The sequence below is a fragment of the Denticeps clupeoides genome, chromosome 17, assembly GCF_900700375.1.
Source record: "Denticeps clupeoides chromosome 17, fDenClu1.1, whole genome shotgun sequence".
Taxonomy (NCBI): Eukaryota; Metazoa; Chordata; class Actinopteri; order Clupeiformes; family Denticipitidae; genus Denticeps; species Denticeps clupeoides.
The window spans coordinates 2,788,093-2,802,636 of NC_041723.1; the positions used below are offsets into that span (position 1 = coordinate 2,788,093).

Below are 14,544 nucleotides of genomic sequence, written 5' to 3' on the forward strand. Positions count from 1 at the left end.
TATTAAGAAAATTTCACTTTGTGAGATTATTTAACATGCCCGAGCCTGTCTATTGTTCTGCAGTGGCTAGAAATGGCGAAAGGTGTGAAGAGTGTTTTGGTCCTTCTGCTTCACCGTTTAGAGAGCAACAGCTCAGACGGTCGGATCTGTAATTTGTCCCCTTATGTCGTCATAATGGGAAAGGTTACCTCCCGTTTCTCGAGAGAATTTCCCAGCCAATCTCCCCTCCCAAACGTTCAAAGAATTGCAGTTGCTCAGTAATTGGATGTAAAAATAAGCACAAAAAAGAATTTCTGGAAAAATGGCGACATGACTTTCTGTCTGTACCAAACATTGTGGTTGGTGGATGGTGTTCTATAGGCCGCTCTCCTCCTCGTATACATTTAAAGCTACAGACGGTGAAACGGCGCATCCTGGGAAATCTCATTGTGGGACTGGATAAAAGTGGCTGTAATTCTGCACCACGGCTAAATTTCAGAAAGAGACTTCAAATACAGTATTATGGGACCAATGAAAGCAAAAAAACTTTTCATGTCATGGGGACCTTTGTCCAAAAAAAAAGAAGAATGTCCAACATTCTTCACAGTAGGTGGCGATAATGCCTTGTAACGTGAGTTGACAACTGCAGTTTCAGTCCATAGAAGAAGACCTGTAAACATATGCTAATTAAGTATAGTGAAACGCGGGTATGACACAAACTATATTAGATATGGACTGCTATTGAATTTCTAACAAACTACCAAGAAGTTTTGGTATAATTCAAATGCAGCTAATTGAGTGTAAAAGGGTGTAAATATTCCCTCTCTAGCATTGCCTCTTGCTGGCCATTTAGGTTTATCAGGGTTTTTTGGGGTTGGCATGCTATGGTGTTCTATTATACTATCTCAGGTTTAAACTGCACCATCTTTTTATTTAATTAGCTTAACAATATTTTCTCCTCTCCCCGAACATGTCCTCTTTCTGAGTCCCCCCGTCACCCTAACGCCACCCCAATTTAATGCAATTAAGTTAAACATTTTATGTCACGACTTGTCACGACTTTGTGATTGTGTGTAGTTGTGCTCAGTCCAACATCAGCCATTGGTGTACATGACACGCCCGCCTGCATCTTTTGTGATTTATGGCTTCATTGCCGAACTGTTCAAAGGGGTGGGGCAGGGGATTCAGCCATGCTGGATCTCGATAGGTTCTCACTACCACCACGCAGCATACGACCCCAACCTTTTCTTAATGAAGTAGCGTCTCCTGCAGTGAGCCCTCGGGCTCTGGATGACCCCGGTGAGATTATTCAGCTCCAGCCACTGTCAGCGGTGCTGTGCTTCATTCAGCCTCCGGTCTGGTAATGAGGTGGGAGGGAGACTGTGTGGACCGTTATTTTTACCCTGGAGCATATGTGTGTGCGTGTGTGTGTGTGTGTGTGTGTGTGTGTGATGTCTGGCACCTGTACTCCGGCGTAGAGGTTAGAAGTTCACTGTAGGACCTCAGTAAATGTGCTGAATTTCAGATTCTATAACTACTGAACAATATTGTCATTATTTACTGGTGCTCTACAAGACACATGTGTTCACTAATGTCACAGCATTCTAAAAGAAATTGACCACAGTCATTACAAAGACTAACATGCAGATTATTAGCACTTTTAATTCAAGTTTTCTGTGAACATGGCCCACAGGTCGTGTCTTATGTAGCACCAGGGAATGGTATATTTGTGCCGTCTCCCATCACCACAGCACTGACGTTTGAGTACGAGGGACAGAAACCGAGCCTGGTATCAGGCCAAGGTCTCAATGCACGCTCACTGTGTTCTTTTCTCTTCACTTCACGCAGGAAAAATGAATGCATAGCGTATTACACATTGTGAAGTATCTTTGGTTGCATCTCAGGGTGGCACAAAGTGTGTCGCATGTTGACACAGGGGGCTGTCAATGAATAAGCATCTGTTCAGTCAGATGGTGGGACCAGAAAACCGCAAAGACAAGTAATCTTGCAGATATCACCTTAAAATGAAGCTGGATTTCATCTTATATTGTGATTCGTGCTCAGGATGCATTTAGATAAGAATGACTTTGGGTGTTTTGTCGATGAAAATTTCTGCTTCGGCATAATTTCATCCTCTCACCTCCCAACTCCACCTGCTCCCTCATTCCCACCTCCGTTAAGGACAGAAGGAACTGGGACTCCTGGCTAAATTCTGTATTTTTCACCTTCTTCACCTGCTGCCCAGTCTGTGTGTTTTTAGGTTGTTGGGTCGCGTGGTACAATATTTGAGGTCATAGGTCACAGTAAATGAGTGCAGCACATCTTGGTCAAAATTTTTTTTGTTTGTTTAATGTTCCCTGTCCTGTCAGATCCACCCGTGTGCACACACACATGCACACACACACGTGCAGAGGGCAGAGGAGTATGAAATGTGATTGATTAAATGCTGACGCCAACTCATTAGCCGCCACTCGACTGCGGTAGACTCAGCTTCTCGCCGTCTAATTGATTCCTGATTCTTTTCACGCGACACAAGGAGACGGCACTTTAAAGGAACACACATGCTCTCTGTGTGTGTGTGTGTGTGTGTGTGATTAAAATGAAAGGGAGCAGACTGTATGCTTGTGTGTGAGACAAGCTTGATCTTTTGAAGGGCTGTGGGCATAAGTGACATTTTAAACAAAAAGAGGACATTTTTTTCTGGACTCATTACTTTAAACTCATGGGTGACACCTGTCTTGAATATGGGGTTATTATGTGGGGTGGGGGATTGTTAAGGGAGCCACACTGTTATATATTCACATATTTAGTTATGATCACTATGGTATTTACTTGCTGTATAATAATTTTGTGTGTATTTATTAATTTTTTATGTATTTTTTTAATAAAAATTTGTTTGAGGAAAGAAACCCATGAATGACAGTATATATTATAAACAATATTTTTAAATTGTTATTATAAAACTTAGTTGTCAAAATGTCAAATTCGTCACAAATGCCTTTTTGGCACTGGATGCATCGGGGTGTTCAGCGTAGGGTTCTCACCCTTTTAAATAGAGTGCCTAAAGATTATTGATATGTGTGTGTGTGTGTGATTAGGATGAGGGATGTGTGTTGGATCTGATATACACTGAAGGACAAATCCTGACACTGGTAACACACACTCATCACATACACACACACACACACACTTTAGAATGAATGGAGCCATTTTGATCTGTGACCTTGCTGGGTGAGAGAGTTACTGATGCTGCTCTGTTTTCAAGGACTGCGTGTGCGTGTGTGTGTGTGTGTGTGTGTGTTCGTCACCCTGATTCGGAAGTGGTTTGTGAAACGTGCCTCTGATGTGATCCATTGGCAGTCGGGTCTTCAGGAGTGAGGACGGAGGCGGAGCTTTGATGTGGGTTTATGTGATTGGATTGTGATGTGATTGATCCAGACGAGGTCAGTGGGAGATGGAGTAAAATAGTGAAGTGACCCAGTCACACACCTTGTGACAATGGTCCAATCAGAACGCCCTCTGACCTGCTGTATGACTATTAAAGCACAGAGTAGCTGTGCACCTGCAAGCAAATGACAGAATGACGTTGGTCAGAAATGACACCAACAGCTGACTATTTCATGCTTTTTCAATATTTTTTTATTATTTGTGTAAGTTACAGTTTTTGATCTGTTAGAACATTTTTAGACTTACTGTTGGGAAAATGTTTAGTTTAGATTTTGCCAAAAACTGTACTGTTGTACAACAAGTAGTTGTACAACAGAAGATTAAATATCATCCTTGCTTATGTATGTTCAGTGCCATATAGGGATGCACTACTAGGTAAAGCTTCTCTATGGCTTCCTTGAAAAGTGTGGACATTATATATACAGTACAGGCCAAAAGTCTAGAGACACCTTCTCATTCAATGTGTTTTCTTTATATCCATGACCATTTACGTTGGTAGATTCTCCCTGAAGGCATCAAAACTATGAATGAACACATGTGGAGTTATATACTTAGTGTAGACCTGGCCTCCACAGTCACCGGACCTGAACCCAATCCAGATGGTTTGGGGTGAGCTGGACCAACAAGTGCTAAACACCTCTGGGAACTCCTTCAAGACTGTTGGAGAAGCATTTCAGGTGACGACCTCTTGAAACTCATCGAGAGAATGCCAAGAGTGTACAAAGCAGTAATCAGAGCAAAGAAACTAGAATATAAAACATGTTTTTAGTTATTTCACCTTTTTTTGTTAAGTACATAACTCCACATGTGTTCATTCATAGTTTTGATGCCTTCAGTGAGAATCTACCAACGTAAATGGTCATGAAAATAAAGAAAACACGTTGAATGAGAAGGTGTGTCCAGACTTTTGGCTTGTACTGTATATATAAAGAAACAGTAATTATGCTGGAGGTGGCTTCTTGCAGAAGTTTTTAATGCATTTTTGTGAACATTTTGATGCATATGTGCACCATCATTTCTGATATTTTTCAATTTAAAATGTCGACATGTCTGTCATTTTCCTAGTCTTGTTTGCCATCTTGCTGTGAATCAGTAATTAATGTACACGTCAGAACTGCAACTGCTGTGCTGGGCCACAGCATGCAAAGGCAGTCGACATGATAGAAGCTTCAAGGCATTGACAGTTTAATCAAAGAGGGTGCTGATTGTGTTTTTCTTTCTTTTATTACTCACATGTGGAAAAAATTGAGTTTAGCATTGATTTATCAAGCAACACAACAGGTCAATGGTGAAATAGGGATATGTGTGGCTGACCATTAACCCAGTGCTGTATGTTCAGACCATGTGAGGCGCTGACTGCCCATAACCACTTACTCGTACTCATAAACCTGCACAAACACGCATAAACTATGAAAATTATGAAACGTGACCGTAGTGAATAATGGCAAAACAGACGTTTCAAATAGGAAGTGAACTATGTGAATGTAAATGTAAAAGTGTGTGTGTGTGTGGGTGTGTTGATGCGTGTGATTGGTTGTAAATGAGGAGGCGCTGTGCTCTCCAAACCAGGGCATTCCTCTCGTCCAATCAGGACAAATGGTTCTTCACCATGACTGACCAGTGGTGTGAGCGGGTTCTTCACCAACCAATCAGAATGTGTGTGAGTAAGAGAAGCAGCGTGTCCTTCGTTTGTCCTCTACCTCAATATTGGCTGGTTTAAGGGCGGAATTCACCGTTTCTGTGTCGGACTCCAGCCTATGGGCGAGAGGGTCAAGAGGCTTCGCTCTTTTTCTCTATCCGAGAACATTGTGCTGTCTTCACTGTGGAAGAGGGGTACATGTGGACTGGATTAAAATGCTAATGGCGTCCCAGAAGGCTTTGCAGCCCTGTCTGTGTGAGATAATTACCCACCGACATGCACAGAAAGGAGTTTTTACTCTTTCCCACAATAAGCTGAGGTCCATATGAAGGCCAGCTAGGGTTAGGATTTTGATCTTTTGGAGGTCATGATGATCTGAAGGACCACTTACTTTTCCAAGCTGGAAATGGATTGATAACCAGTCTAATTGATAATCAGTTTATAATTTGAAGTCTATAGTGTTATAGTTCTAATGAGTCAGTGTGGGAAGCAGCGTGATGCTAGGCTGTAGTCATCTCAGGATCACACCCACACCCAAGGCAGACATCCATATCATCAGCTTTTTAATTTGAGCTTTTTTATGGATAAACTAGTGGACTTTACGGCCCTCCGAATTAATGCAAAGATAAAGTCCCATTGGCACCAATGTTTCCTATCTCTCTCCCACAACCCTTTCCTCCTCCGTTTCATTTTAATCCCGACAGTCGGTTGTGGACGGGGTGACGGGGGAAATCAGGCCGCTTTTGCGCTCAGGAACACAGGAGTGATCGAACTTCAAACACCAACTTCCCTGGCCACGGATGGAAGGGACCTGAGAGGCTCGCTTTAAGTCCCGAGGAGCTGTGATGCGGATTCCAGATCAAGCGGGCGGAGCTTCAGAGCGTTGCTGGGTGGGCTGTGTAAAAGTTTTAAAGAAGTGAGTCATGAAAGTAAAAATGAAGCAGGGATTAGCCTGCGGACCCTTCACACCGTTGAGCAGGTAATGAGTGTGTTTCACACTGCCTGAGCGAGCGAGAGAGAGAGAGAAAGAGAGACGGGGAAAGATGAATGGGCTGTCTGTGGTGACAAATGACAGGCGTGCAGCCACTGCTTAACTCCACACACTAGTGGCGAGCATGTGTGTGCACTAGTGTGTATGTTATTGTGTGTAAATTTGTGGGCCTATGCATGAGAGTGTGCACTCGCTCATTTGGGATCTTCTGTCACTCAAACCGCCACTTTTTTTCTGTCTTTTAGACACGCACGCTCTGTCTTGCTAAAAATGTGTGTGTTGTGTGTTTGTGCGTTGAATGATGCATGAGCTGCCCTTGATAGCTTATTCTCTAGCCTGTCAGAAATCCTGCCTGCTCCACCTTCATTGAAAGTGTGTGTGTGTGTGTGTGTGTGTGTCTGTGTGTCGCAAGCAATTTCTTTCTCAATCTTTTTATTGTTTTCATATAATGCAATGATAAATTTGCTTTGGTTTTATATTTAATATATTTACCTTGTGTTGCTCCAGTTTAAATGTGAACATATGGTGTTTACATTTGGCACTTAATCTAGCCAGTTTCATGTTGGGCCTGTTATGTATTATTATACATTATTATTGCAGAGTTTTATGTTCTTAATCAACCAGAAGTTCTAAAAATGGAGAAAATCAAAACACAACTAAATGTGTATAATATTTTTCAGTATATAATTTACAGAGGCTGGAGCTGGAGGGTGGTACATTGGGTGGTAGTAGCCTAGTGGTTAACACACTCGCCTATGAACCAGAAGACCCGGGTTCGAATCCCACTTACTACCATCGTGTCCCTGAGAAAGAAACTTAACCATAAGTTGCTCCAGGGAGACTGTCCCTGTAAAATACTGAAGTCGCTCTGGATAAGGGCATCTGATAAATGCTGTAAATGTAATGTAATGTAATAATTTGAAATATAAAGAAATAGTCCTGTCCATGTTGTTGTATATAAACTATATATTTGTTGAATTATACATATTTATATTGGAATATAAGATTGATATTGTGGTATGAGATGTTGGCCACATCAGGCGTCTCGGGGCGCAGGCTTCTGGATCCGGGAGAAAAGGGTATCAGCATCAGTCTAATGCAGCGAATACACCGCCGTTGTGAGCGAGGGAGGCCTTTTCGTCTCGGGTGATAGAGTCAGTATGTGTGTCCTCCACTCACCGGGTCCACAGATCTACACCAATTCCATGCGGATGTACGTATATGATTTGTGAGATGAGGATGGTGGAGGAGAAACGACGCGGCAGGACCAGGCAAACAAAGCTCCGCTCGCTGGTGAAGCGAGCGCCGACAGGCGAGATGAAGAGCCGTGCAGACGTCTGGCTGGGTGGAAGCAGCTGTCCTGTCTGCCCTGGTTTCACACACACACACACACACACACATTCTCACACTCATTAGTCCCTCCAGCTCCAGCCTCTGTAATGAGCAGCTTTCTGCCACACGCTGAACGTTCCCATGGGGATCACGTGCCCACGGCGAGCCTTGGCCTCCGCTTGCGGCATGTGATTGGTGGATCTTGGAGGGAACGGAGGCTCCAGTCGGGGCTCGGCCCCTCAGTCGGGGAGAGCAGTGTGTCCTGTGTGAATCCTCCAATGACCCCACCCCTCCACTAGCCACTGGATGGAAACCCTGGGTGGAATGAGAGTTTGGACTAAATATGCTATCTGTATGTAAATGAGCGTGTGTGGGTGTGTTACAGGTGAGGTGTACCATCGGGAGAGGATGCACACACACACACACACACACACAGTGCTGAAATCACACTTCTTATTTCTGATCTGTCTGTCTGCGTCTCTCTCTGCAGGGTAAGAGGAACAAGCCAGGCTCCGACGTGGCGGGAACTCCAGACTCTTTGCGAGGAGGCCGGGGGGAGAAAAAAGCCATCAAGTAGGTGTCCAGGTCCTCCCATCTTCTGTTGTCAGGTGGGAGGGGGCGGGGCCTCCGTTGTGAGTGGGTGGAGACTAAAGCTGAACATGACCAGTGGTCTTTCAGAGGACGAAAGTGAGACATCTCTGAGGATGTGTGGCTTTCAGGGGAAATGATCAATGTGTGACGGGTGTGTGTGCGTGTGTGTGAGTGAGTGTGTGCGTTTTAACTGCTAACCCCACTTTTCTCATCTTCTCTCTATTCTTCTCTTCTCTGGGTGTTGATGGATTTGCTTTTCTGTCTGAATGACTGTCTCTTCCCTCCACTCTCCAGCTGGAGAAACATCAGGAGATCCTCAGCATGTTCCACACGCAGGAGTGACAGCTTTTATTCACACTTCCACATTCTCCTCTGTCCTTTTCTTCCTCCTCTTCCTGCTTGTTGTTTTCTTTTGAACTAAATGATGCAATGAGTTTCTGTAACACTTTTACTTTCCTGCTGAGACATGGAGCACCTGTCTTCTCCACTACAGGAATCTGAAGCTGTGTGTGTGTGTGTGTGTGTGTGTGTGTGTGTGTGTGTGTCTGTGTGTGGGTGGGTGTGTGTTTTGACCTGTCTCTCTGTCTGATTTTTGTGAGGAACACTGTGTGTGTGTGTTTTGACCTGTCTGTTTGTCTTCTGACTGAAGAAGATCCTGTGTGTGTGTGTGTGTGTGTGTGTATGTTTTGACCTGTCTGTTTGTCTGATTGTTGTGAGGAAGACTGTGTGTGTGTGTGTGTTTTGACCTGTCTCTCTGTCTGATTGTTGTGAGGAAGACTGTGTGTATGTGTGTGTGTTTTGACCTGTCTCTCTGTCTGATTGATGTGAGGAAGACTGTGTGTGTGTGTGTGTGTGTGTGTGTGTGTATGTTTTGACCTGTCTCTCTGTCTGATTGTTGTGAGGAAGACTGTTTGTGTGTGTGTGTGTGTGTGTATGTTTTGACCTGTCTGTTTGTCTGGCTGTAGTGAAGTAGATCCTGTGTGTGTGTGTGTGTGTGTGTGTGTGTGTGTGTGTGTGGGGTGGGGGGGGGGTGGGGGGTGTGTGTGTGTGTTTTGACCTGTCTCTCTGTCTGATTGTTGTGAGGAAGACTGTGTGTGTGTGTGTGTGTTTTGACCTGTCTCTCTGTCTGATTGTTGTGAGGAAGACTGTGTGTGTGTGTGTGTGTGTGTGTGTGTGCGTGTGTGTTTTGACCTGTCTCTCTCTCTGGCTGTAGTGATGTAGACAGAGACTTTTGGAATAACAATGACAGCAGCTCACTGCAACAGCGCTGGAGCTCCTACCCCCCTAAGGAGTTTGTGTTAAACATGTCCCCCTATGCCCTGTACGGAGATGCCCGTCTCTCACTCAAGTGAGTGTTGCCGGTGCCCGGTAAGACACCCCCCCCACCTCACCCCCCCGATCCAAACTCCACTTGTCCCCGGAGGTCGTCAGGCCTGTCTGCTGCTCCTCTTTTCCAGACGAGACAGTAAATTCTCTTTTAATTTCCAATTCCGCAAACCCCTCATTGGCGTGACAATGATGATTGTTTTGTAAGGTGCTGAGATGCGGTTGAAGAGCGTCATTATACCTGCAGACGCTGCTCAGGCATTCATTTGTTCTCTCAATCCGGTTCTGTTTTTTCTCACTGGAATGATTTAACAACACCTGCACACATCGAAAGCATGTAATAGTGGTGACGCTCTCACAGGCAAGTATCCGGCTAGGGTTTAAAATGTTATCTACGTTCCGCAGATGAGCTGTGAGTGATTGTGACCTTCAGATGTGACAATAAATGCCTTTATACACACAAGGGGAAAACAAAAGTTCATTTTACGCCCTCTTTTAGAGTGAAGGGCCACTGCAGATCAATGCTATCCTGCCCGCTATCTCATGATGGAACAGATCTATCCTTTTGGGAGTGTTCACTTACCCCCCTCCACTGTACGCCGAGTCCATAAATGTGGACACAGCATAATGCAAGTGAACAACCACGTACAGTGCGGGACACATATGAGCACGTGTGGTAGGGTTGCTCATTTTGCTAATTTTAGAGCATCAATTTCACACTGAAGAAATCTCACACCAAATTGTAATGTGGCGTGCATTTTTCAGCCGCACGTGTGACCTCTGACCCCCCCCGTCATAAAATTAATTTCATACAAAAGTAAGAAACAAAATGTGTCCTTCGTTCTTAACCCCCAGTGAGCAGTGGGCAGCCATAAATGGCACCCGGGGAGCAGTGTGTTCTTGGCACCTCAGTGGCACCTTGGCAGTTTGAGAAGCATTCAGTTAACCTTCCAGTTACAAGTTTGTTTTCTTTAATCGCTAGGCCCATACTCTCTCCAAAGTGACTCTGACACCAAAAGAATTCTCAATGTATTCCCAATAAAAATAGGTTATCTGTTGACTCACAAATACTGTTGATGACTAGATTAGACCAGAGAATAATATTTCTAAAGGGCAGGAGCCAAGCTCCTAAATCCAGTCCTTTATGCAGGCTTTTAGAAGGCTAGTGTAGGCTAGTGAGTAACACACTTGCCTATGAACCAGAAGAGCACAAATCCCAGGTTCAAACCCCACTTACTACCATTGTGTCCCTGAGCAAGACACTTAACCCTGAGTTTCTCCAATGGGACTGTCCCTGTAACTATTGTAAGTCGCTCTGGATAAGGACGTCTGATAAACGGCATAAGTGTAAATGCAAATGCAGAACTGAGAGGAGCAAAGTTGTCAGAGAAGTCCAGATTGGGCAACTTCCTGCGTAATAGGCTGGTGCGTCGACACGATCTTAACTCCACTCTCGAACTGGCATCAGGAGTGACTTTGGGTGTCAATTAATATTGCATCTCAGCAAAGATTTGACCACAAGGCCTTGTCTGGGAAACTGGAACCGGGATCTGATGCGCCGCCCGTCTCAGAACTCTGTATATGTGTTGGTCAGGGCTTTTCAACCTCAAGCAGCTACGCTACAAATCTGCAATCTTAACCCAAAAAAGCATCAAGTGTTAGGTGTGGTGTCATCACCAATGTCAAATCCAGCTTGGTTTCTCTGTCTTCTGGACGGAACAGAAGTGCCCGGTAATAGTGAGCATGACTGCTTAGTATCTATAGCAAGGAGCATTTCCCTCTGTTCTTGCTTTTGTTTCCACAAAAACACCAATGGACCACAATGTGTTGTGACCGGTTGTGTGTCATTTGCACCATGTCCTGGCAATCAGGTCTAAATTCAAAATTAAACTGGTACGATGTAGAGCGGCGGCTGCTGACTGCAGCATCCATGTTTCCCTGTGCTGTTGTTCATCCTGAACTAACAAACACTAACCTTTAACCTCTAACCCTGTCCACGCAATTCCAGGATGAACAGCACCACAGGATTTTGTGCAGCTGTGTGTGTTTGCGTGTTCAGGGCTGAATGGTAAATTTCACTGTCCAACCACACAAGTGCACAGATGTGTGTGTATTATTTGTGTAAATATTGTAATCATGGTTTGAACACAAATCACCAGTATAGCTGCACAGTGAAGTACCATACAGACACATGCACACGCACGAGACTTTAGAAATGTCAGCAGTGACACTGAGGTGGTGGTGTGTGCAATATGGGAGGCTGCGATTAGTCACACACACACACACCCACACACACACACACACACACTCACACATCCTCACACCCACCCACACAATCACATCCACAGTCCCCTCACACGCACTCACACCACTTCCCCTGGGTCTCTGCAGCTCACGCTATCCTCTCAACCCCACCCCACCCCACAGGGTGTTACCATGGAGACGGGCAACCCTCTACCCTTTCTCCTAAAAGCACGAACGTTAAGCTCCACCCCTTCTCAGTCGACCATTGCTAAGCCCCACCCCGTTTCTACACGGCACTTCTAGAGGGTTGCCTGTTACAGTAAGACATGGTGACGTTCCTCGTGTGTGTGTGTGTGTGAGCGACACATTCATTTCTGGGATTTCTTCTCTTGATGTGCTGATGTGACTGAAGGGTTTGTTGCTGCACTGCCTGTGTTTGAAGCTCTGCCCCTTGACTAACAGCCCCGCCCCCATCCCTGACTCCTCCTCCAGTTCTCCTGACCCTGCCTGGTGCCCAGGCCTCTCTGGACTCGTGCCCACGCCTCGTTAATCCTGGGTGAGCGTTTGATGCTCATTCTGGGCGAGGCCCACCGAGCCTCAGGGTGATCCGGTTCGCCGCCAAATCCCGGCAGTCAGGAGCGTCCCGGTGGACAAAGAGAGCTGGGAATGGTGCTGTCTTTGAGGAGCACACACCTGTGTGCGGCTCTGTGTGCAGCCTGTTGGTGTGTGTGTGTGTGTGTGTGTTTTTGTGTGTATTGGGTTTGTCTCTGGTCTGAGGCTGCAGATCCCACAGCGATCCCCTACGGGGAAATAAACATTAGATGGGAACACCGACGAGTGATCCCCATAAGCCAGTCAATAGCGAGTAGCCATCAAACCGCCGGTTAGCGTCTGACCTTCACAGTCGTTGTGTTTTTACGACTCGGGGCACTCGGAGGAGCCCCGGAAGAAAAGAATTAAAGGCCATCACACGCTCCTAATTCCTGTAAAGCTTTGAATAATGTGCAGGATGTGAGGGGACTCAGGAGCCAAAGTAAACGCCGCCGCGCCCGCACGGTAAACCCAGAGGGCTCCGTTTGGATCTGCGGCCGTCAGCCGCGTTTGTTCAACACTTTCTGGAGGCTGCAGCAGTCCGAATCTGGCCGCGGTGTTTCCTCCAAGCTGGGCAGTTGGTCAGGACCACGTCAGGGCGCCGGTTCCGTGGGGTCAGCTCGCCGCCGGTGTGGAGAAACCATCAGCAGGGGGCGCTACAGGGCCGTTCGCCACACCTCGCAGCCTGCTGCACTTTCAAAATCAGGAACCAACCAGAGCCGGCTGAGTTCGGTGGTGCCCCCTAGTGGTACAGTGTCCTCTCCGTGTCACAAGAGTCAATATTGAGAACGTTCTGACCCCACAGAGAAACAAGACGGTTTCCAGCTTGTTGTCGTTTGGGGTCATTAGGGGATCAATTAACATTGTTTATGTTGAATGATGCACAGCTGACCTCCTGACCTCTGTCCAGTCGCCTCTCCACAGGCCGCCTGCCATGCTGTACCCGCTGTTCTCCTCTGTCCTCCTCTACCTGCCTCTGCAGTGCTGTAGCGCCACTAACCTACCCCTGTTCTGCCTGTCTCTCTCTCTCTCTCTCTCTCTCTCTCTCTCACACACACACACACACACACACACACACACACACACCAGACACTGACCAAAATTCCAACGGCGACGCAATGATTCAACTTTTCTCTCTCGATGTGTGTGTCTCTCTTCTCCTCTCCTGTTTGTCTCGTGCCCCCCCCACCCCTGTCAACCCTCAGCGGTGCAGTGGGGGTGTCACAGAGGGGGGGGTCAGGGTGCACTGGGGATGGGGGGGGTCCATCGCGCAGCGACAGCGTCAGGAGCATGACGGTGGGCAAGTGGCAGAGTGTGCAGAGCCACATGCAGGCTGGAGACCTGAAGAGCAGCAAGTGAGTTCCACGGTGTGTGTGTGTGTGTGTGTGTGTGTGAATGTGCCTGTGTGCGATGTGCAGGTGTGGTTGTGCACAGGTGTAGAAAAGGTTTGAATTGATAAATGATGGATGACAGGTGAGGAGGGAATATGGAGTGTGTGTGTGTGTGTGTGTGTGTGTGAGAGAGAGAGAGAGTAGGGTTGTCATGATACTGAAATTTCCAAGCCGAAACCGACAAAAATCCAGAAGAGATATACGGGTTGTTGTTTTTTTACATTCTGCACATTTTCTCAGCAGCTTGTCTGAGAATCTGTCGAAAAGTCCCGCACGTCACGCACCCATGACGCCCCGGCGCCTGTTTTCTGTGTGTTAATTGGCGTTCAGACGAAAGCACGTGGCGGACGTTTCAGTTGAAATGTTCAGTATTTTAACAACCCTGCTTTGTGGAAGCGTGTGAGTGTGTTCTGTGGTGTAACACCAGAGATGCTGGCAGCAGGTGGTCCGTCTCACTCACGTAAACACCAAAATAGGCGCTGCCTCCTCAGCACCGATAAATGGATGCTCAGCAGGAGGTCAGGGGTCACGCTCCCTGCACCTGTGGAGGCCGGAGGTGTGGCAAGATCTTCGTATAGCAGCGCTGACGTCGGCGACCCGGGTGGTGAGGCGTCAGTAACGAGTCGAATAAATACGTCTCTTTCGTCTTTCGCGCCTCCCCTCAGCTCCTCACACCACACGCCCGTGATCGTTCTCTCCCCACCGCCTCACGTCTCGTTCCTCTCCTCACCCGTCCTCGCACTTCTCCTCCTCCCGCTACCTCTCGTCCATAATTGGATTCTATTTTCAGGCGTCTAAATGTGTCTCACACCCCGTTTTCTGTCCGTGTCTCTCCCTCTCGCTCGCTCGCTCGCTCTCTCTCCACCTGCACCCCCTTCATCTGCCCAGTTATTCCTCCGTCTGCCTCTGCTGTAATGCCATTTCAATGCCAGGTCGTTTCTAATGTTGCCGACACTTTGCCAATTTCATCATTTCGTTGTTCTTTTTAATAATAAATACAAATAGTAATTCAA

General features: G+C 46.5%; 1 protein-coding gene across 2 annotated transcripts in view; it reads left to right on the top strand.

The window, feature by feature from the left end:
- syt7a (synaptotagmin VIIa) overlaps positions 1–14,544 on the top strand; it is a 71,805-nt gene that overhangs the window by 33,572 nt on the left and 23,689 nt on the right. Inside the window, exons 3-4 of one of the 2 annotated variants that reach the window (XM_028957297.1) lie at positions 7,879–7,961; positions 9,193–9,327. In XM_028957297.1, coding sequence (XP_028813130.1) covers positions 7,879–7,961; positions 9,193–9,327 — 218 coding nt within the window. Of the gene's footprint in view, positions 1–7,878; positions 7,962–9,192; positions 9,328–9,349; positions 13,496–14,544 lie in introns of those variants that run through there. The other variant, XM_028957298.1, reaches the window with a different exon arrangement.